This window comes from Conger conger, chromosome 11 (assembly GCF_963514075.1).
Source record: "Conger conger chromosome 11, fConCon1.1, whole genome shotgun sequence".
NCBI classification, from domain to species: Eukaryota; Metazoa; Chordata; class Actinopteri; order Anguilliformes; family Congridae; genus Conger; species Conger conger.
In genome coordinates, this window is record NC_083770.1 from 15373589 (window position 1) to 15397644 (window position 24056).

At 44.5% G+C, this 24056-nt stretch overlaps 3 protein-coding genes across 5 annotated transcripts; all 3 read right to left on the reverse strand.

The window, feature by feature from the left end:
• Window positions 1–2726: 2726 nt before the first annotated feature.
• On the reverse strand, window positions 2727–8777 carry carnmt1 (carnosine N-methyltransferase 1). 2 transcript variants are annotated; one of them, XM_061261317.1, is made up of 8 exons: window positions 8629–8777; window positions 6764–6959; window positions 5972–6138; window positions 5480–5620; window positions 4894–5072; window positions 4113–4226; window positions 3750–3853; window positions 2727–3402 (listed from the first exon to the last, which is right to left on the reverse strand). In XM_061261317.1, exons 1-8 carry the CDS (start codon window positions 8775–8777, stop codon window positions 3217–3219), a joined length of 1236 nt encoding a protein of 411 aa, XP_061117301.1. In that variant the 3' UTR covers window positions 2727–3216. The 2 variants fall into 2 exon arrangements, with proteins under 2 accessions (XP_061117301.1, XP_061117302.1); XM_061261318.1 differs by lacking the exon at window positions 3750–3853 and having other exon boundaries at window positions 8629–8763.
• Window positions 8778–9811: 1034 nt separating this feature from the next.
• On the reverse strand, window positions 9812–13642 carry LOC133140962 (alpha-1-antitrypsin-like protein CM55-SI). Of its 2 annotated transcripts, none has more exons than XM_061261295.1 (5): window positions 13553–13642; window positions 12274–12933; window positions 11227–11494; window positions 10784–10934; window positions 9812–10080 (listed from the first exon to the last, which is right to left on the reverse strand). In XM_061261295.1, exons 2-5 carry the CDS (start codon window positions 12923–12925, stop codon window positions 9883–9885), a joined length of 1269 nt encoding a protein of 422 aa, XP_061117279.1. In that variant the 5' UTR covers window positions 12926–12933; window positions 13553–13642; the 3' UTR covers window positions 9812–9882. The 2 variants fall into 2 exon arrangements, with proteins under 2 accessions (XP_061117279.1, XP_061117280.1); XM_061261296.1 differs by having other exon boundaries at window positions 13542–13565.
• Window positions 13643–20444: 6802 nt separating this feature from the next.
• Window positions 20445–24051, reverse strand: LOC133140925 (alpha-1-antitrypsin-like protein CM55-SI). Its single transcript, XM_061261232.1, has 5 exons — window positions 23996–24051; window positions 22860–23519; window positions 21804–22071; window positions 21370–21520; window positions 20445–20706 (listed from the first exon to the last, which is right to left on the reverse strand). Exons 2-5 carry the CDS (start codon window positions 23509–23511, stop codon window positions 20509–20511), a joined length of 1269 nt encoding a protein of 422 aa, XP_061117216.1. The 5' UTR covers window positions 23512–23519; window positions 23996–24051; the 3' UTR covers window positions 20445–20508.
• Between the last annotated feature and the right edge of the window lie 5 nt (window positions 24052–24056).

The following is a 24056-nucleotide window of genomic DNA, read 5'->3' on the forward strand; positions in this document are numbered from 1 at the left end:
GGAAAGACGGTGAGGCATCACAACAGAGGGCACATGGAAGAATTGCTTCGCAAAATAGAGCATTTGGTGTTACAGTAAAAGCATGTTAATGGTCATATAATAACATAATAGTTCCTCTACTATATTAAACTATCTATTTGAAACAAAGACGTACCTGCATTTATTTTTCCACTGACAATCGTACGGAGGAATATATTGAAATTCTACACTGTTCATCCCCAGTTCTGAGGCGATAGATTAAAAAGCACGCATGCAAATTCACTGTGAGATTAGTAAGGCGTAGCCTATTTATTGAGTTTCCTCAAAAGCACACTGTACACGTTCATTGACCGGCCTACTGCTAATTATGTTGCATGTGACACAGGTTCCCACCGCAAGAAAATAAAATAAATGTAATGCTGTAATAAATGCAAATGTAAGGCATAGCCAATACTACACAATACAACATGAATGAACTAACACCGAAGACAGCGATAGAAAGCAACGCAACAATGTCATGTTAATAGAATAGACGTCAAACAATGAACGCCAACAGGCTATTGCAACCATCTCTATGAAAAAGGCGTGACAGAGGCAGAAATACCAGAACGGCGCATGTTGATCACTTTTCCTTTTCGTAAAACCAAGCTTATACATAAAAAGCGTGACGTTACAAAATCCTATATTTGCTAAATTCGACTTCACGTCTCCATGGCATCGGTTTCCGACGACATTGATGAGTCTTTGACAGGGTGTTGAGAGAGTTCTTCCGCGTCACCGTTCGTCTGCAGGAGAGAGAGGTCTACCTCGGGCAGAGGGACCCTCCAGTACTGGAATGAATTAAACGTGCTAAGATCATCATCCGCCGGCGTCCCCTGAAAGTACATTAAAGGAAATTTACAAATTATCCGTGTTGCAGAATTACTTGTGGTAAATTTGTGATTATGGCAAAGGAAAAACACCCCAAACCTCAGCTGCTATGGCATCAAACTGGAGTAATATTAGGCTGCTAGCATTATTTCTGCACGACAATGTATATAAGCCTTTTCTAATATACGGTGAACACCATAATGATTGGGACAAATACTTTTTTCTAGATTTGTAATCAAACAATTCCCACATGGCTAAAGTACAGATTCTCAGCCTTTATTAAAGGGTATGTTTTATACATTTTGGCTGCAACAAGAATAAATTACAGCACCACTGGGTGATTTAAGTGCATGCCACTACAATGTCTCGTTTTGCTGACAACCGTTTGGGTCATCCCTAAACGGTTAAAATAACGTTGGAAATTGCGTCATGTTTTCAATCATTCAATTTACTTTGTCCCCAGAACGTAAACATGAATATCGAACTAAGCAGCTAGTTTGTACAGGGGGAGTTCTGTACACCAGGCGAACCCTAAAATGCTGCCTTTGCTTAATGATGCATGCCCATCCTCAGATGCATGGCAACAGGGCTCACAACATATCTTCAAAAGGCTTGGAGTATTTCTAAATAAAAAGGTATATCATAGCTAACTACAGAAAATATAAATAATGCTAGGTTTAAGCAGACGTTTAGTTTTTGGTGGCGATGACTAATCCATTGTATTAATTTACCAGATTCATTAGGGTTTTACGCAACACCTTTGACCAGAGTAGTGCCACCTACAGGCGAAGGTACAGTACGTTGCCTCCACAATCTCTGTCTAACACCAAATTAGCAACAAACAAAAAAATCGAAGGACTATCCTATGGACACTGCTCCTTCACAAATGGTATAACCTGTTATATATTTATTTGAAATTGTATCTTTATAAATGTATTGTTGAGGGAAGTTGCTGAAATGTCACAATTTCACACACGCGTGTATTTCAAATGGTCACAATGACTTAGATGTGCAACTAGCGACCCCTTGTGTTGAAGCTACACAATAATTCTCACGCAGCTCTACAAATAAAACTCCGAGTAAATTGGGGTTTTATGCAATGACTAACTTACCTTATCGAGCTGCTTTAACACATTTTGTGATCCGACGCTATCGTTTCGCATACGCTTCTTTGAAAACCTACAGGGTGAATTTAACTCCGAACCTCCAAGTGGCTTGTTCTCTTGTAGGAAACTTGCTGTATGCTTTAAGCTAATAATGTTGTATTTCCCTGACACGCGTGCCCCGACATCTTGGTTATCACAGCCCGTGGTCGACTTCTTCCAAGGTCTCGCTACTCCTGGTAATTCCTGTTCATCGAAACAAAACGCTCTCTTTCTGCAGGTCGCTGCAAAACCTGGGAGCGATGGTGGGTTCACGTTGCCTCCAAAGGCTACAGCCATGCCTGGCAACTGCGCATCAATCTTGCACAGCGAACGGACGCATCTTTTTAAGGAAGCGTCGCAGAACAAGGCGTCTTCCGCGCTTCTCTTCGTCATATAGGCACAGTAAGTTTATTGCTGTCGAAATATTTCGAAAGGCACTTTTATAAAAAGCAAGATAAATATTTAAACCTCCCCCCTCGGAACTACAACTCGAAATGTCTGCTGCTCTCTGCCCACCCACCAAACTTGAGAGTCAGTACCCTTTTTACCCACAGCGCCCCCAGCGGTAGGTGGAGGACAATCCATAAGGAAAAAATACTGGGACCCGTGTACATCCCCTAAAGTAATTCCTAAGAGTAATTTATTAGCAGATGTGTGCACCCACACTTTCCAAAATTGCACTTGGGTTTGAAATATCAGGAAACCAACACATACAAAACATGACTCAAAACAGTCTTGATAAAATACATGTTGTATTATGGAAAACACTCCATTTTGCACTTGTAAAAGTTTAAAAAAGTTTATTTTTTCCTTTATTGTAAAGTGTGTACAAGATGGAGGAAAATAAGCCATTTCCAAATACATTAAGTTTAAAACAACTTTAGTCATTTGAGAAAATAAATATACACAGTTGAAAATTACAATTGCCTTCTGAAGCGCATGCAAATGATTTACCGACACTTCAGAATGAAAAAAATAATAATCTGGGAATACATATGGACATGACAAAAGGCACCGATTCCGGTCTTTACTGAAGAGGGAAAAAAAAAAAATCAAACACTGATGACCTCGTCATTGGTCACCTTTGTCGAGTAGTGTCCGGTTATTCCTTTGCAGACTCTTACAGTATGAAAAGCATACTATGCAAGTTGCGAGGGCAGCATGATAATAATAATAAAAAAATAATAATTATAATTTTCTCGGCTGGTAACTTGTCTGAACGTCATGTCATGTCCTCGTCGTTTTCGTTCTGTTGCGACTCCCCGAACTGGCACGCGTCCGCAGCCGGGAAGCCGTTGGAGAAGAGGTGAGCGGGTTTTCGAGCTACAAAAAAGACGCAGTCGTACAGGTACTTGAGCATGGAGCGCTCGTTCTCCGTGTACGTGGTGGGGACGGACTCTCTCTCCACCTGCATAGGCATAGAGAGGAAGCCATTTTGATTTGCCATCACATTACATTACATGTTATTTAGCTGACGCTTTTATCCAAAGCGACTGCGGGTCCCAGGTGTTTACCTTAACCACTACGCTACTGGCTGTAGTAACTAAAAACACCCGTAGCACTCTGGATTCCTCTGTGGTATCTCTGCTCCATAGAAGCAACAGCAATAATAGTCTCTGTTAATAATAGTGATATGTATTATAGTTAATGCTGTTATTTTTCTTATTACTACTACTAAACAATGATGATAACGATTGCATAGCACACTCATTCATCCTCCCTGTTACATTTCATCTACAACACAATGTGCTCTACCTCCATTTGGAATCCATATTTTAAAATGACTGCCTTGATATCTTCGTAGCTGAGCTCGACTGACAGTTCATTCGCCATGTTTTCAAAGTGGTACAGTAGTGGACCTGGAAGAATGTCAGCAAATTATGTGTCACAAATTTTTTATCTTTTTTTACACTCTGGTGTAAGTATCCAGAAATATTTCAAGACAAAAGCAGAGAAAGCAGCAAGGATACATTTTCATTTACTAGTTCGGAATCACATTTGATCTAAAACTACTATTAACAATGAAGGAATTATAAGCATAATGCGAACTAATACAGATGTAAACAAAATAATAACGTATTGAAAACGACATTGTCTTAAATGATTTTGTTAGCTCACCTAAATTAATCCACACACCGCCGGGTTTGAGAATATTCCAGATCGTTTCTATGTAGTCAATCACATTGTGAGCAGTGTCTATGAAAAAGCAGGTGGTGACACAGTCCCAGGAATCTGGCGAGGGGCAGAAAAGCGCACTGGTTAAGGCTTGCGCGTGCGTGTTACGTCGCCTTTCATTATATGTACACCAACACAAACTCAGAGAGAGCGGCTGAGACACAGAAAGAAAATCGTACTTGGTTTTTCCTCTTATTTCTGTTTCTCTTCATTTCCAGACAAATGTGACAAGGACGAGTGCCAAAAAGTAGGGTCTGCATGTTCCTTTGGCCTCTGGTTCTTAAACGTCACAAGAAAGACTGAATAAAAATCACTAAATAGGATTTTATATTTGCAAGATCCTCCCCTCACTTCGCTGATGTGTGTCACTAGTTTCATTAGTTTGATGGCTGAGAGCCAACCTATTTCTTCCTCTTCAAGTGTTTACAGAAACATATTTATTTTATTTATTGATTTATTTACAAACGGGCTGCAGAATCTACTTTCTGACGTTTTTCTTTTGCTCTTAAATTAAATTATCTGTGAAAGCATTACCAAGGCAACCAAGGCAGACATTTTTATTGGGAGCAGGGATATTGACCCTAACCCAGGAACATTGAGAATGGCCTTTCAAGCACAATCCCTCCTTGGATGGCAGTGTCAAGGACTAAATTCTATTGGCTGGCGCTGTAAAAGACTGAGCTCTCATTGGATGGCGGTATAGGACACACTGCAGCTAACTCACTTGGCTCCGTGTAGACTTCCTGGAAGTCCCCTGCAACCATAGAGAAATCGGAGTTAGGCGGAAGACTCTGAGGGTTTACGTCGGGGAAGGTCACCGGCCGTGCCTGGTCAGCTGATCTCTTGTTATTGCTGAACTGGTGCACCCATGGATACAGCGTCATAGAATTCACTTCATCGCACCTAAGGGGGTTACGAAAACAAAAAACAGGCATCACCACCACATTGTTTCAGGTCAGCAGGATGGGGCGGCCTACATTAGAGAAATCGGTACATGCTTAATTCTTATTATGCTAGTTCAGTTAAGAACATTCTAACCACATATCTGTAATCTTCCTTCTTCACCCTTTCGGTCCCAAGGCCAATATAAAGAGGCTCCACCCAAACCCCGAGGGGGTTTTGACTTTGGTTGAGAAAATTGAAAAAGTTGAGGAAGTGTAGTAGGGTTTTAATTGAAGAGGGACAATGTCGGGAGTGCCAGATGGCACTTTTGAGATTTCACGGTAGTTACGCTCACTGAAATGGTTAAAGGGTTAAAGCCTCTCTGAGGGGGGGGATCAGTACCGAAGGTGGAGGAGTCAGCACAGTACCTGTTCAGCACAAAGTTGGAGGAGAACAGCATGAAGAAGCTCCACTCGTTCCCTTGGCAGGAGTAGCCCAGACTGGCGATCTCCCACGCCAGCCGCCCCAGCCCAGCCCCGGGCACCAGGACGTTCACCTTGGAGGGGTCGCTGCAGAACATCCGTCAGCACCAGGGTTATACATGGGGTTATCCAGGGGCTACACATTATATAGGGTGGCCTGTAGCGTAGTGGTTAAGGTGGATGACTGGGACACGCAAGGTCGGTGGTTCTAATCCCGGTCGGTGTAGCCACCATAAGATCCGCACAGCCGTTGGGCCCTTGAGCAAGGCCCTTAACCCTGCCTTGCTCCAGGGGAGGATTGTCTCCTGTGTAGTCTAATCAACTGTACGTCGCTCTGGATAAGAGCATCTGCCAAATGCCATTAATGTAATATACACGCGGGGTGGCCCAAGTGACACAAGAGCAGGGAATGTGAGAGGTGGCGTTATGCCTAAATACCATTTATCCCTGGGGAATATCTTCAGGATCTGGTCGATGAGGGGCTGGTAGCAGGTGTCCCTCTCTGGCTTTCCCACCTCGCTCCAGTCCCGCACAAACTGCTTGATGGTGGACTTGAGCTTGTCCATGTCGAACGTGGACGACGGGCGCACCTTCCTCAGGTCGTCCTGACAACAGCAGACAAGCACCAATCAAATCACCAATCCAAGTCGTCTGGCATCTGCAGAAACTGGCCCATCTTTAGCCCATGAAATGGCTGTCTGGCACTGAGAATTTTATTTATTGGCCATCAGTGATAGAGTGCTCCTCTCCAGGAGGCCGTGCCCTGATAACAGAAGTGACCCAAGCAGCAGTGTCTTGTGTGGTTTTAATTTATCAGAGACATAAAGCAAAGATATTCTCATTGTCCTTGGTTGGTGCCTTGCATGGCAGCCAATCGCCGTTGGTGTGCGAGTGGGTGTATGAATCGGTGAATGAGAAGCATCAATTGTACAGCACTTTGGATAAAGGCGCTATATAAATTCCGACCATTTACCATATTCAGTCCAGGTTCAGAACAGTGCTGTGCTACAAGGTGTATTATATGTCGAGTAATATGTGGATTTGTTAGGCACTACATGTCCGTACCACTGTTTTTAAAATCACAATACAACTCCGGGCCTCTAAAAAGCTTCAGCGTTACAGGAGGGTCGCAGAAACAGACACACAGAACTGTACGGAGCTCACGAACAACTCCACGACAGAAACGAACAGAAACCAACAGAGACGGCGCACAGCGAAGGACTCGCCCACCTCTTCTCCGTACTCCATGTTCTCGAACATGTGCACGCAGTTGAGCACGATGGCCTGCAGCACTTCATGGTTGTGGTCCACGCTCACCCGGACCTTGGCCAGGTTGGACAGGAAGTGGGGAAGCAGCATCCTGTGGTGCTCTGGGAGGAGCTGGAAGTGTCTCTCTGCTCGATTCACCCGCTCGTGAATGTGGACTCTGGGAAAGCAATCAATCAAATGTTATTGATATAGCACATTTTACAAAAGATGTCACAATATGCTTTACAGTTTACCCAAGTAAAAACTCCCTGGAAGACATGAAGGAGATTTGTTCCATCGCTTTAATGAAGGCCATCCAATAGTACCACAATCTGGCCAATGGTAGCAGAAAACTTCATCTGGATAAGCAGGCCTACGGACCTGCAAACATTAAGAACGTGCAAAGGCCGTGTCCGAAACAGCTTACTTGCCTACTGTTGAGTATATAAAATGAGAAAGTTAAAGGTACAATAGGAAAGATTTTTGTGTTAAAACATTGTTACAAGACTACTGTAAATCCCTTCTTATCGTTGAAAAAGGCTCACTGACATGTTGACTCACCCTCTGCCTGTGTTTATAGTCCTTAAATTCGGGTTTCAAAATATGCAGTTGACGGGCCGGCAAAACATCGTATAGCTGTACAATCATTCAAGCTCACTGGTGGAAAATTGGTCCTAATTGCCGCAGCCAATGGCGTTTCAACATCAGCGCATTCAGAGAAGGGGTTGGATAAACAGTGTTGTGGTTTGAGCGTGTTTGTTGCTGCAATTCCTCTATTGACCGTTAGGAGTCCGAATTTACCTATGGTTCCTTTAAGTAGGCAAAAATCCCTGGTTGATATATGCGTTTCCATGATTTCCTTGGGAATTATTTATCATTATTTAATGTGTGTTCCAACTCAAGGAGGGGTTTTATTCTTTCCCATTGCAGCCAATAAATGAATTCAAATAAACTACCTTATTCAACACTCAGCCAAGCTGCTCAAGGAGTAAATTGGTTTGCACCACTAATACTGCATGATAATATCCAGGCAATCTGCAGGTGCAATCTGCCCATGTTGTGAAATGTATGTTTCACAAAGTCAGAGAGGGCCTGCACACCTTGATAGAGTTTTTTTTGCAGGTGCAGCTTTTTTTGAGGTTAAACTTATGAAAAAGTAAGGGAAAAGCGCAACACTGCTACTTTACAGAGTCACCACTTTATAGGCAGGCGTGCTGACGTTTCGACACTAGGCCTTCATCAGAATAGAAATGTAGGTTTGAAAGTGTGCTCAGCATGAAATGTCTATGGAACCAAGCAAATAATCCACCACCAAGCGCTGTAGCTATGATTTGTATTATTATTCATGCCAGCATTACCTTTACAATGACAGGCGACTGGCAGCATTTTGCTTGCCAACCAAGTTGTTAGTTGACTCACTCTAAAGAGCAAGTCAGCTACTCGTTACTGAAATCAGTTACAAATGAATGTAAACGGAGTTTGCAGCGTTACAAACTTTTAATTTTCTTGTTTCGGAAGAACAGCATGCTAACTAATGTCCTGAGTGTCTCGTTGAAGTTTTGAGCATATCCTGCACAGATACTATGATCCTAATGACATCCAGACTTGATAGTAGAAAAGCCTGGTTGTGGCGCATCATAAAATTAAGATCACCTGATGTGCAATGTATCCATTTTATTTAACATTTATTCTAATTAACAACTCCCACATCCTCACCAACAACGCCTACAAGCCGAAGCATACCGCTAACTATAGCTAACCAGTGCTAGCTAGCAAGCTAACGCTAAATTGAGCCAGCCAGCCAGCTTACTTAGACCTGTTTGACGATTCTGAATGAAGATAGCTACCTATAATATCTGAATGCATCGATGACTTTCCAGAAGTGTTGCCGCTCCAATCGCTCCTCTTCTTCTGGTGCACATTTTACCCTTTTTCTGTAAAAATATGTCTCCTCTTGTACTCCATCTGCATTCAGTTCCTCCGTCGCCTCGGCCATCGCTGAGAATGACGTCAGCAGACGAGAAAAATCCAGTACCAAACTACGATGGTCAGGTTAAGCAATCGATTTCAGAAAACCCGTTCAAAGCAAAGAGACAGAAATGAGAGATTTATCTGAACTGGTATGTTCTTGAAAACCTGCTTGTATTACTATACCTGGGGCAGTGCCTTATCCTAAGGCATGAAGTAACCGGGTAACAGGGCAAGAAGGGCCTTGGTCAGGGAGGTGACCAAGCACACAATAATCACTCTCACAGAGCTTTGGAAATTCTCTGCAAATTCTCTGCAAAGATGGGAGAACCTGCTGGAAGGACGGCCATCTAAGCAGCACTCCGCACTCCATCAATCAGGCCTTTATAATAGAGTGGCTAACAGAAGCCACTATTGAGTGAAAGGCATATGATAATCCGCTTGGAGTTTTCCATGTAAAGGATCATACAAGCATGAGCAAAAAGATCCAATGGTCTGATGAGACAAAAATGGAACTCTCTGAGCATACTAATCAACATGTATTGTACATCAAAATACAATGGTGCGTTATTAATATAATCAGTGATCTGCTGCAATAATAATCAAAGAGCTTTACAGTGAAGGCGGAATATTCACCACAACCAACACAAATGTGAAATGCTCACCTGGGTGGTGCAGGTCAGAGCACTTATAGATCAGCTGAAATGGAGAGGAGGGGGGTGTACTGTTCAGCCAATGAAACCTGCAGAGGTATGATCAGGTGACCAGTTTAAAGAGCAAACTAATTCAACACTCGCACTCTGACTCTGTACTCAGGGTCTAATGTGAAGGACAGCCTTTTAAAAGTTACACAATATATTTTTGAGGAAAAACAGGACACACCTTTTTAGGATGTGCAGCCATTTGTAGACAATCATTCAGGCATGGCTCTATATATTAAATAACTTTTCAGAACAATGAATACTGAATGTGTGTGCGTCTGTGCGTGTGCATATGTGTGCACACACCCTTCAGTCTGCATTTTTAATGGGAAAAAAAAGCAAATGAAATAAAACAAAGAAATAGTTAGAAAGCATTTTTTACTTTTTATTTAACCTTTATTGCATTTTAACAGACAGCCCAATGGGCAATGTCTATGTCGCCAACGGATTCACAATTTTCCCCATGAAGAGAATACTTTTGGTGTCAGTGTTGCAGATCAGGAGCATGAAGGGCCGATCGAACTTCAGAAAGGGAACGCGGTGTGCAGAGTGAAGCGTGATGCTCAGCCCGGTTCCAGCGGCTGCAGTGCTCCCTGCTTCATCCACGCTTAATGAAGCCTGATGAACAACCTGAAATCAACCACACAGCAACGCTTAATGAAGCCTGGTGAACAACCTGAAATCAACCACACAGCAACGCTTAATGAAGCCTGATGAACAACCTGAAATCAACCACACAGCAACGCTTAATGAAGCCTGATGAACAACCTGAAATCAACCACACAGCAACGCTTAATGAAGCCTGATGAACAACCTGAAATCAACCACACAGCAACGCTTAATGAAGCCTGATGAACAACCTGAAATCAACCACACAGCAACGCTTAATGAAGCCTGATGAACAACCTGAAATCAACCACACAGCAACGCTTAATGAAGCCTGATGAACAACCTGAAATCAACCACACAGCAACGCTTAATGAAGCCTGATGAACAACCTGAAATCAACCACACAGCAACGCTTAATGAAGCCTGATGAACAACCTGAAATCAACCACACAGCAACGCTTAATGAAGCCTGATGAACAACCTGAAATCAACCGCACAGCAACGCTCGGCTGTTAAAAACATTTGAAATGCAGATTAGCTCATTTTATACTTACTGGGGATCAATGCTTGAGAAACTATAGTACTGTTTAACATAAAATACTGTACATAGCAACACAAAAAAGGTCCAGTGTTACAATTCACTCAGAAGCTAATTAAACAGCAAATATTTGCAGATGCAAAACTGTCACTATTGTTTCCATTGAAAACAAATGAGATTTTTTACCTTGGACACTTTAAGCTTTGATCCTTCATCCATTATTCCTGTGAAGTCAGCCGTGTTTTCAAATATGTCCGGCATTCCCATATCAGACAAGATGTCCTTGAGCAAGTATGACGTTGTGATATTGAATTTGGGAACGGACACTCTACACTCCCTGTAATGGTAAAAGTAATACTCATTACTCTGCTTTCTTGTTGCTTTTGGTACAAAATGTTCAGCGTTTCATCTTTGAAAGAATGTTCTGAGAGGTGAGAGGTTAAAAAAAGATATCATCTGCCATTTTTGTGCAATAAATCTGCCTGTATAAACAAAGATTTTTCAAACTAAAACTCACAAGTTCCTGGATGTGAAGTTTTAGTTTATTTTATAGGATATAAATACCACACAATACACAGTCCCAGTTGTCTGAATGCTGTTTGCTTAGATGCCTCAAAGCAATTACTTACGTTTTTGTCATCCATTTTAACCATTTTGCCAGGTGTTGGCTGCAGATGGCCTTTTCCAGAAGAGGCATCCCAGCCTCGGGAAGGAGCAGCAACATGGAGACAGAGTCATTATAGGGCAGCTGGAGAACTTGTGTGGAGATTGGAACATCATGATAAACATGAAAATGGTTCTTTTTCATCATCATTTGGACTTTGACTTCTGTTGTGTTGTCTACGAAGAATGGCCTTTCCGTTGTTGATTCTGGGTCGAATGGCACCTTCCATTTCCCTGAAAAAATACAAATAAGATAAACAACGTTATTTTACTGCCAACTACAGGAGAATGTTTCCCTGCATAAGTAACATGGTGATTTTAACTAATGAGCAGTATATCTGTTTAGAGAGCCTTCAATCTGAAGGGAATCTGACATAAATATCCATTACTGTCACATTCAGTTCTGCAGCTCTGCCATTCATAAAGTGATCTGTAGGTTTTGCAAAATATTCAAAAGAAAATTTCTTATTATTCTCCTGTTAGTAAACTTGGAAAGGAAAATGTAAGTATACACTCAGTGAGCCCTTTTTAGGATTTTTTTTAGACTTATTAAGTCTTCTGCTGTTGTAGCCTATCCACTAAGAAATTGGACGCATTGTGTGTTCAGAGATGCATACTTTTTTTTTCTGCATACATTCTCTGAAAACTCTAGAGACTGTTGTGTGTGAAAATCCCAGGATATCAGCAGTCTCCGAGATACTCAAACCACCCTGTCTGGAACCAACAATCACAGCTTTTCCCCATTCTGACATTTGGTCTGAAAAACAGCTGAACCTCTTGACCATGTCTGCATGCTTTTATGCATTGAGAGGCTGCCATATGATTAGCTGATGAAATATTTGCATTAACAAGCTGGTGTACAGGTTAACCTAATAAACTGGTCACTGAGTGTACATCTTCATCCTGGTTGGGGCTTAATGAACACACTGAATGCACAGGGTATTTATGTCTGAAAGAATGAGGGTTCCCAACCAGCCCTCATGGAATGAGACAAAAATCAGCATGTCCCTCACCTTTGAAGTATATGTAGTTGATGAGATACATGACTGTCAGCGGATCCACATCCTGAACCAGCTCTGATATTTTACCCTTGGTCTTTTCATTGACATACTTATTGATCTGTTCCTTGGCCTCTTCAGGCTTGCTGAAGTCGGTGCTGAAACCCTCTGACTCGTAATAGCGTTTCATGCTCTCCAGGAACTCAGGACGTGGCTTGATGTTCTCTCCAATGAAGAGTGCATTCCCGAGCGACAGGTCTATGCCCGTTTTCTCATTGAGGTTGTGATGGATGTGTTGGAAGGCCTGGTTCACTTCCTCTGTGGTGATTTCTGTGCTGTTGAAGCCCAGACCTTCAAAGAGCTGCTGGTGCGTCTTCCCTCTGGCTCCCACGGACAGAGCAGCCAGGGCCACGGACACGCTCAGCGGGGAGAAGAAGACGTTCTTGGACTGAGAATCGGGCTGGGCGGAGATGTGCTTGTACAGACGGAAAGCAAAGTCCAGGTTCTCCTGGTATATCTTCAGGCTTCCATCGGCAGAAACGCTGTCATCGTTATTGCCATGGTGACTGTGATCATTGTTATGGTGACTGTGATCACCGTTATGGTGACACTGGACAGTGGACCAAAGCAGCACCAGCGCAGCACACAAACTCAGGAGCACCCTCATCCTGGTAACTATCAAAACATACATCAGAAATGTGCATTAAATATGAAAAAATGAATGCTGAGACAAAATTGAGATTTTACAAATGGAAAAGTGAGATTATACAAAAAGTGGACAAGAACAGAAACAGACATCTCTGTCACACACACGCAAACACACACATGAAAATGTCTCCCATCTGCGGATTTTGCTGTAGAATAAAAGTGACACATAAAATATCTTCAAGAGGGCGCAGTGAAAACATATTAGCGAACAGCATTACAACTGACTAAAACTACTGAGCAAAAGTATTTTCAAAAGTTAGGGAAAGAGGGGGAAAGCAAGATTGCACATTCTGAAATACAACAAAAATCCAGTCAAAATACTGTTTCATAAATAGAAATGTCCCCCCTTGTTATCCAACTGACATTCAAATCTCATTCAAGACCAAATATCAGCAAAGTCCGGAATCATTGGTGTGCTTCAGGGTAATTATAGGAATTTGATGATTAAAACATTGCTAAATCTTGAAATGGCCACCAAGCTCTCTTAAACTGATCTACTGAAAGTCATAACACTGAGTAGGCTACTGTTCTCAGCAGAATTATTTCAAAATATTGTATAATAGAGATGACCATACGCTGAACTCACCTCTCCTGTGGCTTAAGGTGGATTTTTTCGGTGGCTCTCCAAATTTGTAAACATTTGTGGGTGGCCTTGTTTTTTTTAGATGTTGACCGTTGCCCCATTTTGAAAGCAAGCTCAAATTTGTACTGCATAATGATTAGCTACCCATTTTTAGGCCTGCTGACCCCAGGGCACAGGGCAAAATGAAATGGAGAGCAATGATCATGAGAGACATGAGTGAACTCCAGATATTATGTGTCTTTTCAGCACATACTGTATCTGAGTGCAGGGCTGACGGGATTGTCTTTTTATTTCTGTTAATCGTCAACTGTGTCACGCTAACTTGTGGAACTGAAAAGCCAACAGACATTTTGACAAAGGGAAACATTTTCAGTTCAGACAGTGTGAGCAGAGAATTATATTTTTGACAAAAATGGGTTCGTGTTATAAATAGTTTTTATAGGGCACTAAATACATGTGACGTTTCATACATGACATATGGTTTTTAATAAAAGTATTTAATAAACATTTAAAAGTCATATCTGCTTGGAGCCCATTCACTTTGGAATCTTTGAAGCTCACTATCTACTCAGATAGAGCCTTCTAACTCTCAGCTCCCAGCAGTAAGATGGTCTACCCTCTGAGCAGAAATACACAAATGAGTTTCCTTAGCGATGAGATTTTCTGACACAGCAGTTAGACTCAAAAATATATTTATTTTTAGCGTTTGAGGAAGAAAGTGAGAATCATGTAGGCTACTCAAGGTTTTCTTGCTCTATTTTGGCCACTTGGCATTAATAGGATTTGGGCTTTTTGTCTTGACAAATACTGTCAGATTGGCATGCAAGTTTCACATTCCCTTGCTTACTCTTATAGAGATGGAGAACTATCAAACAATAATCCTGGGTTTGGGCAGCCTATACAGAACTGGAGCAATAAGACTATATGAGACAACATTTGTTAAAACACATATTTCAATAACATACTTGTCACTCTTAAAAACTCACTCTCACAATCCCCGCCTTACATTCAATTCCATACATGTGTTTCAAGGTTATAAGTTCTGATTTTGTATACAGTACTGAAATTGTGTAAAAAATTTAAAAAAAGAAGAAGAAGAGAAAAACACGGCATATTGAACAGTTGTGAAGCAACCTTACATTTGCTTTTAGTATTGCAGATGATTTATGGGTCTTCCATTACAAAATGTTCAACACTCTCCATGTTTTACACTTTTGTAACACAAGTAGCAACATTACTATAACATGTTGTAGCTTAGCTCATTTTGCAAAATCAAAATACAGTTAAAAGTCATATCCAACACCAAATGTCTGTAAAAACAGACGTACAGAAGACACACTAGGACTGTGTTTTTATTTCATTAACAAGTGTGTATATGGCTGATGTATTATAGTGTTTTATTCACTCTGTATGAAGAGGTGATGAAGTGCTACGTAGAACAGACCGGTGTCAGCAGTTGGCATCTGCAGGGGGAAAACGACAAAAGTTCAGTGTCCATCCAAAAATACTGAATGAAAAGAAATTCTAGTGAAGCTAGGTGGTTGGCTTTTTCTGCTAATGGCATTTGTGCAGCACGATCATGCTGCGATTCTGCATACCCTCAATGAAAAGTCTCACAGTGGCTCTCAAACCGTTACTAGCCTTCAGTAAGATAAGAGGGCATTCCTCACAAGGACATCCTCCCCCAAATGTTCCATCTACTGTACACGGTTCACCCAGAACAGTCAGCTAGATCGTACAACCTCCTTGAGGTACAGTGGGCATGTTGTGGGCATGGGAAAGTTTTGCCCACTAGGTAGGTGGAGTAATGTATAGAAATGATTTATCTGGCCACAGTATAAAAGCCGCTGTTTGTTTCAGTCTCTTGTCCTCTCGTTTTCTTTAAAACGCGCCTGTAGGATTCTGGTGCTTCCGAGTATAGCTCAGGTCTTACCTAACCGCCTCTGAATCTCCAGCGTTACTTCCTCATAAACTCCCTCACTCTCATTCCATCCAGATACCCTGAAAATATGTAGGGTGAAAACATGAGTGGTGCTCGCCGGACACTGCCCACCCAAACCAAAAGTTTTCATGAGGTTTCATGAGCAGAATATCAACCATTAAGACACAAGAGCAAACACATTTTATCACTGTCCTCTGCCCACTCATCCAAACTTGGCAGTCGTGAAACCGCAGAGGATAACGATTTGTTCCATCGCTTTAATGAAGGCCATCCAATAGTACCACTATCAGGCCAATGGTAGTAGAAAACTTAATCTGGATAAGCAGGCCTACTGACCAATTTTACTCTCTCTCTCTCTCAACCTGCGGCTCGCCACATATGATGGAGAATGCGGGCATTGTGAACTGAGCTACCACGAGAGAGAACCGGCCCGAAAGTAAGGTCAGGCCCAGTGACCATGGAGGAAGCAATGAACACCTTACTGCGCTCCCAAGGTGCCCTGCAGAAGACCGTGGCAGAACTGTGCCAGAAGGCGGGTTCAGCAACACCCCCCAGAGCTCCCAAGGATGTGCTGCTGAAGCAGACGCCGGATGACGAGGTCGAGGCGTACCTGGAGACCTTTGAACAGACGGCACACCAGGAAAAATGGGCTCTATCCTGGCCCCGTTTCTCAGCGGGGAGGCCCAGAAAGCCTACCGAGGCCTACCCCCTGCCGAGGCTCATGACTACCCCACCCTGAAGGCTACCATTTTAGCCCAGTACGGCTACAGCCTACCAGCCCGGGCACAGAGATTCCATCAGTGGGGATATGACCCCGCACTCCCTGCACGGGCCCAGGTGATGGACCTGGGGCGGCTGACTAAGAGCTGGCTGGTAGAGGGCGACGGACCACCCCTCCTCGACCGGGTGGTGCTGGACCGCTGTGTCCGGGCCCTGGCCCCGGTAGTTAAAAAGTATGTGGTCCAGCAGGGGCCCCGGACCATTGACTGCCTGATCAGTCTCCTTGAGAACCACCAGATGGTGCAGGAGATGATCTGGATGACGAAAACGGACAGCCCAAGAAGACCTCCAGCGGTGGTCCTACCTGAGCCTCGGACCAGACCCCAGTGGAAAGAGGACGACCGGGGGGAGGCTGCCCGAAGGAGGGAGATGAGGCAGTGCTTCGCCTGCGGCCGGGAGGGCCATCTGAGCCGGGACTGCCCCGGCAGGGAGGAATCCATGGATGAATCCATGTGATCCCCAGAGAGTGGCCGACCCTGCTATTACCTCACCACGTGCTGGGCCCACCAGGGCACAGCTGCCCCGAGACTACCCATCTGACTCGGGGGCCAAGACACCGAGGCCCTGTTGGACTCTGGGAGCGCCCAATCGCCTGTATCCATGCTGACGTGCGACACTACCCCACCACCGAGGTAACCATAACCACCCCTAGGGGGCAATTCACAGGGAAGGTGGGGGTGGTAGAAAACTTACCAGTGGGGGTGTTGTTGGGGAGAGACTGCCCGTTGTTCCGTACCTACTGGGATGAGAGGCCGACATCGGGGAGACCAACCACCACCACCCGAACCCGCCGTAGGGCCACCGGGAGCCACACCCGGTCTGGGTAGCCCCGTCCGGGGAGAGTGATGCGGAGGAGACCCCAACCCCAGTAGAGAAAAGATCGACATCACAACCCCCCACGGGAACCACGGACACCGCCCCGGAGGGCCCAACCCCACCGCACCCCCTGGTGGCCGAGCCCAGCAGCACTGGGGAATTTTCAGAATTCCAACCAGAGGCAGAAAGGGCCCCAACGGATTTCGGCGCTGCCCAGCTGCAAGACCCAAATCTTGCCCAGGCCTGGAAAACCGCCGCCTATATCGAGGGTGTCCCACAAGACGGGGTGAGTAGGCCGGCGTTGCCCTATTTCCAAGTCCAATTTTTTGTCCCGGTTCGACTGGCCGGGTGTCAAGAGGGCCGTGGAGGACTATTGCCGGCAGTGTGCAACATGCCAACTTCACAGCCCGAAGGTGACGTACCCCTCCCCATCATAGATGTGCCGTTTCACAGGATAGCCATGGACATAGTGGGACCCCTACCCAAGTCCAGCCGGGGCCACCGCTACATCCTGGTGATCCTAGATTACGCCACCCGCTACCCTGAGGCCGTGCCGTTACGGGCCGCGACAGGGAAAAGTGTCGCGAAGGAACTTTTCCTGTTGTTCAGCCGGGTGGGGATAGCTGAGGCGCTTCTGACGGACCAGGGGTCATGCTTTATGTCTGGAGTGATGAAGGAGATGTGCCGACTGCTCCAAATCAAACAGCTGCAGACCTCAGTCTACCACGCTCAGACCGACGGGTTGGTGGAGCGCTTTAACAAAACCTTGAAGGCGATGATGAGAAAGATGATAGACACGGACGGCAAGGACTGGGATCACTTCCTGCTATATTTAATGTTTGCTATCTGTGAGGTCCCCCGGATACGCCCTCTTCGAACTACTCTATGGGAGGCGGCCCCGGGGGCTGTTGGACCTTGCGAAGGAGGCCTGGGAACAGCAGCCATCCAGACAGCGCTCCCTTGTGGAGCATGTGGTCGACATGGACCACCGGATGTCGAGAATCTGGCCGATGGTCCGGGAGCACATGGCCCAGGCCCAGGCGGAGCAGGCCCGGCTGTACAACAGGAATGCCCAGGAGACAAAGTAATGGTCCTGATCCCCACCAGCGAGTGTAAGTTCCTGGCCAAATGGTATGGTCCCTATGAGGTGGTGGCCAAGGTAGGGCCAGTCAACTACACCATCAGACAGGTAGGGAGGAGACACACCCTCTAAAGATATCACATAAATTTGTTAAAAAGATGGCATGAGCCTGTGCACAATACTGCTCCATCCTGTCTGACAGCAGGGGGCGCCACCGGAACTCCGAAGGTGGCCACGGGAGACCTATTAACAAACCGACAGTGACAAAACCTTCGGGAGATGGTGAATCGACACACGGACGTGCTTTCCCCCCTCCCGGGCCGGATGACACTAGTCCACCACGACATCGTCACCGAGGCCGGGGAGAAAGTGCGGCTGCGACCCTACCGGATCCCGGAGGCTAGAAGGCAGGCCATCCCGGAGGAGGTGGCAAGGATGCTGGACTTGGGGGTGATCGAAGAGTCCCAAAGCGCCTGGTCCAGCCCGGTCATGCTGGTGCCAAAACCAGATGGCAGCTGGCATTTCTGCAATGACTTTCAGCAACTGAACAAGATCTCCCAGTATGATGCCTACCCCATGCCCCGGGTAGATGAACTGATTGAGCGGCTGGGACCAGCCAGATACATCAACACTCTGGACCTCACCCGAGGGTACTGGCAGGTACCCCTCACCCCACAGGCGAGGGAGAAGACGGCCTTCGCCACCCCAGATGGCCTGTTCCAGTACCGAGTTTGGAGTCCATGGAGCCCCCGCCACCTTCCAACGCCTGATGGACAAGATCCTACGACCACACAGGGAGTATGCCGCCGCCTACCTGGATGACATTGTGATCCACAGTGCCGACTGGGAGAGCCACCTGAGGAGGCTGGAGGCCGTGCTGAGGGCCCTCCAGGAGGCCGGGCTAACTGCTAACCCCGCTAAATGCCGCCTGGGTCTGGAGGAGGCAGACTACCTAGGCCACACGGTGGGACGAGGATGTGTTCGACCCGAGAGCCGGAAGGTGGACAGGATCTCTCACTGGCCACGACCCACCACCAAGAGGCAAGTCCGGGCGTTCCTGGGGTTAGTGGGCTATTACAGGCAGTTCATCCGGGACTTCGCCACGAGAGCAGCCCCACTGCACGAACTGACGAAAAAGGACCGAGGCCATACCGTGAAGTGGTCTGAGGAGGCGGACCAAGCCTTCCTGGACCTGAGAGCGGCCCTGGGCCAGGAACCCGTGTTAACCACCACTAACTTTGCCCAGAAATTTGTTTTACAGATGGACGCCTCGGAGACAGGACTGGGAGCCATCCTATCACAAATACAAGATGCAACGGAGCACCCCATAATCAGCCGGAAACTTTTAAAGCACGAGAGCAACTACAGCACCGTGGAGTGCCTGGCCATCAGATGGGCAGTGGGTAAGCTTAAATATTACCTCCTGGGGCGAGAATTTGTTCTAGTCACTGACCATGGACCCCTAACATGGATGTATCGGTGCAAAGACACAAACGGATTTCTCCCGTCCCTAATTTTTTGGCCACTGACATTTTTTCCCGTTTTTTTCTTTTTGGGTTTTTGGATTTTTTCTTTTTGATTTTTATTTTTTGAAAAGAAAAGCACCTGGCTGTGCTGACTAGCTGAGCAGTGCCCTGAAGGCACATGTGGAAAACAATAAAAATCATTGTTTTGCACCAATTTTACTCTCTCTCTCTCAACCAGTGGCTCGCCACAGCGTTTCCATGGTTTCCTTTGGAATTATTTATCATTATTTAATGTGGTCCTTCCTGTGCTCCAACTCAAGGAGGGGTTTTATTCTTTCCAGCCAATACATTGAAATGCTCACCTGGGTGGTGCAGGTCAGAGCACTTATAGCTTATCAGCTGAAATGGAGAGGAGGGGGGTGTACTGTTCAGCCAATGAAACCTGCAGAGGTATGATCAGGTGACCAGTTTAAAGAGAAAACTAATTCAACACTCGCACTCTGACTCTGTACTCAGGGTCTAATGTGAAGGACAGCCTTTTAAAAATTACACAATATGTTTTGGAGGAAAAACTGGACACACCTTTTTAGGATGTGCAGCCATTTGTAGACAATCATTCAGGCATGGCTCTGTATATTAAAGCACTTTTCAGAACAATGAATGCTGAGTGTGTGTGTGTATGTGTGTGTGTGTGTGTGAGTATGTGTGTGTGTGTGCCTATGTGTGCACACACCCTAAACCCAGAAAGTTTCAGTCTGCATTTTTATTGGAAAAAAAAGCTAAAAAAAAAAAAAAGCTAAAACTAATAAATAATTAGAAAGCATTTTTTATTTAACCTTTATTGCATTTTAACAGACAGCTCAATGGGCATTGTCTATGTCGCCAACGGATTCACAATTTTCCCCATGAAGAGAATACTTTTGGTGTCAGTATTGCAGATCAGGAACATGAAGGGCCGATCGAACTTCAGAAAGGGAACGCGGTGCGCCGAGTAAAGCGTAATGCTCAGCCCGGTTCCAGCGGCTGCAGTGCTCCCTGCTTCATCCACGCTTAATGAAGCCTGATGAACAACCTGAAATCAACCACACAGCAACGCTTAATGAAGCCTGATGAACAACCTGAAATCAACCACACAGCAACGCTTAATGAAGCCTGGTGAACAACCTGAAATCAACCACACAGCAACGCTTAATGAAGCCTGATGAACAACCTGAAATCAACCACACAGCAACGCTTAATGAAGCCTGATGAACAACCTGAAATCAACCACACAGCAACGCTTAATGAAGCCTGATGAACAACCTGAAATCAACCACACAGCAACGCTTAATGAAGCCTGATGAACAACCTGAAATCAACCACACAGCAACGCTTAATGAAGCCTGATGAACAACCTGAAATCAACCACACAGCAACGCTTAATGAAGCCTGATGAACAACCTGAAATCAACCACACAGCAACGCTTAATGAAGCCTGATGAACAACCTGAAATCACAGCAACGCTCGGCTGTTAAGAACATTTAAATGCAGATTAGCTCATTTTACACTTACTGGGGATCAAAGCCTGAGAAAGTATAGTACTGTTTAACATAAAATACTGTACATAGCAACACAAAAAAGTACATTGGTCAAGGTCCAGTGTTACAATTCACTCAGAAGCTGATTAAACAGCAAATATTTGCAGATGCAAAACTGTCACTATTGTTTCCATTGAAAACAAATGAGATTTTTTACCTTGGACACTTTAAGCTTTGATCCTTCATCAATTATTCCTGTGAAGTCAGCCGTGTTTTCAAATATGTCCGGCATTCCCATATCAGACAAGATGTCCTTGAGCAAGTATGACGTTGTGATATTGAATTTGGGAACGTACACTCTATACTCCCTGCAATGGTAAAAGTAATACTCATTATTCTGCTTTCTTGTTGCTTTCGGTACAAAATGTTCAGCGTTTCATCTTTGAAAGAATGTTCTGAGAGGTGAGAGGTTAAAAAAAAGATATCATCTGCCATTTTTGTGCAATAAATCTGCCTGTATAATCAAAGATTTTTCAAACTAAAACTCACAAGTTCCTGGATAGTTTATTTTATAGGATATAAATACCACACAATATACAGTCCCAGTTGTCTGAATGCTGTTTGCTTAGATGCCTCAAAGCAATTATTTACGTTTTTGTCAGCCATTTTAACCATTTTGCCAGGTGTTGGCTGCAGATGGCCTTTTCCAGAAGAGGCATCCCAGCCTCGGGAAGGAGCAGCAACATGGAGACAGAGTCATTATAGGGCAGCTGGAGAACTTGTGTGGAGATTGGAACATCATGATAAACATGAAAATGGTTCTTTTTTATCATCATTTGGACGTTGACTTCTGTTGTGTTGTCGACAAAGAATGGCTTTTCCATTGTTGATTCTGGGTCGAATGGCATGTTCCATTTGCCTGAAAAAATACAAATAAGATCAAATATATTTAATTTCTTTGTTGTTTTTATCCACAAAGCAGCAGCGTTATTTTACTGCCAACTAAAGGAGAGTGTTTCCCTGCATAAGTAACATGGTGATTTTAACTAATGAGCAGTATATCTGTTTAGAGAGCCTTCAATCCGAAGGGAATCTGACATAAATATCCATTACTGCCACATTCAGATCTGCAGATCTGCCATTCATACATGACAATCAATCAATAGGTTTTGCAAAACATTACTTCAAAAGAAAATGTCTTATTATTCTCCAGTTAGTAAACTTGGAAAGGAGTGTAAGTATACACTCAGTGAGCCCTTTTTAGGATTTATTTTAGACTTATTAAGTCTTCTGCTGCTGTAGCCTATCCACTTAGAGATTGGATGCGTTGTGTGTACAGAGATGCTCTTCTGCATACATTCTCTGAAAACTCTAGAGACTGTTGTGTGAAAATCCCAGGATATTAGCAGTCTCAGAGATACTCAAACCACCCGGTCTGGAACCATTCTGACATTTGGTCTGAAAAACAGCTGAACCTCTTGACCATGTCTGCATGCTTTTATGCATTGAGAGGCTGCCACATGATTAGCTGATGAAATATTTGTATTAACAAGCTGGTGTACAGGTCAACCTAATAAACTGAGTGTACATCTTCATCCTAGTTGGGGCTTAATGAACACACTGAATGCACAGGGTATTTTTGTCTGGAAGAATGAGGGTCCCCAACCAGCCCTCATGGAATTAGACAAAAATCAGCATGTCCCTCACCTTTGAAGTATATGTAGTTGATGAGATACATGACTGTCAGCGGATCCACATCCTTAACCAGCTCTGATATTTTACCCTTGGTCTTTTCATTGACATACTTATTGATCTGTTCCTTGGCCTCTTCAGGCTTGCTGAAGTCGGTGCTGAAACCCTCTGACTCATAATAGCGTTTCATGCTCTCCAGGAACTCAGGACGTGGCTTGATGTTCTCTCCAATGAAGAGTGCATTCCCGAGCGACAGGTCTATGCCCGTTTTCTCATTGAGGTTGTGATGGATGTGTTGGAAGGCCTGGTTCACTTCCTCTGTGGTGATTTCTGTGCTGTTGAAGCCCAGACCTTCAAAGAGCTGCTGGTGCGTCTTCCCTCTGGCCCCCACGGACAGAGCAGCCAGGGCCACGGACACGCTCAGCGGGGAGAAGAAGACGTTCTTGGACTGAGAATCGGGCTGGGCGGAGATGTGCTTGTACAGACGGAAAGCAAAGTCCAGGTTCTCCTGGTATATCTTCAGGCTTCCATCGGCAGAAACGCTGTCATCGTTATTGCCATGGTGACTGTGATCATTGCCATGGTGACTGTGATCACCGTTATGGTGACACTGGACAGTGGACCAAAGTAGCACCAGCGCAGCACACAAACTCAGGAGCACCCTCATCCCGGTAACTATCAAAACATACATCAGAAATGTGCATTAAATATGAAAAAATTAATGCTTAGACAAAATTGAGATTATACAAAATTGGACAAGAACAGAAAGAGACATCTCTGTCACACACACACATAAAAATGTCTCTCATCTGTGGAATAATAGTTACACATAAAATATCAAGAGGGCGCAGTGAAAACATATTAGCTAACAGCATTACAACTGACTAAAACTACTGAGCAAAAGTATTTTAAAAAGTTAGGGAAAGAGGGGAAAAGCAAGATATCACATTCTGAAATAAAACAAAAATCCAGTCAAAATACTGTTTCATAAATAGAAATGTCCCCCCTTGTTATCCAACTGACATTCAAATCTCATTCAAGACCAAATATCAGCGAAGTCCTGAATTATTGCTGTGGTTCAGGGTCATTATAGGGATTCGATGATCAAAACATTGCTAAATGTACTGTTCTCAGCAGAATTCTGAACTCACCTCTCCTGTGGCTCAAGGTGGATTCCGCTTGCTTTTTTCGGTGGTTCCCCAAATTTATAAA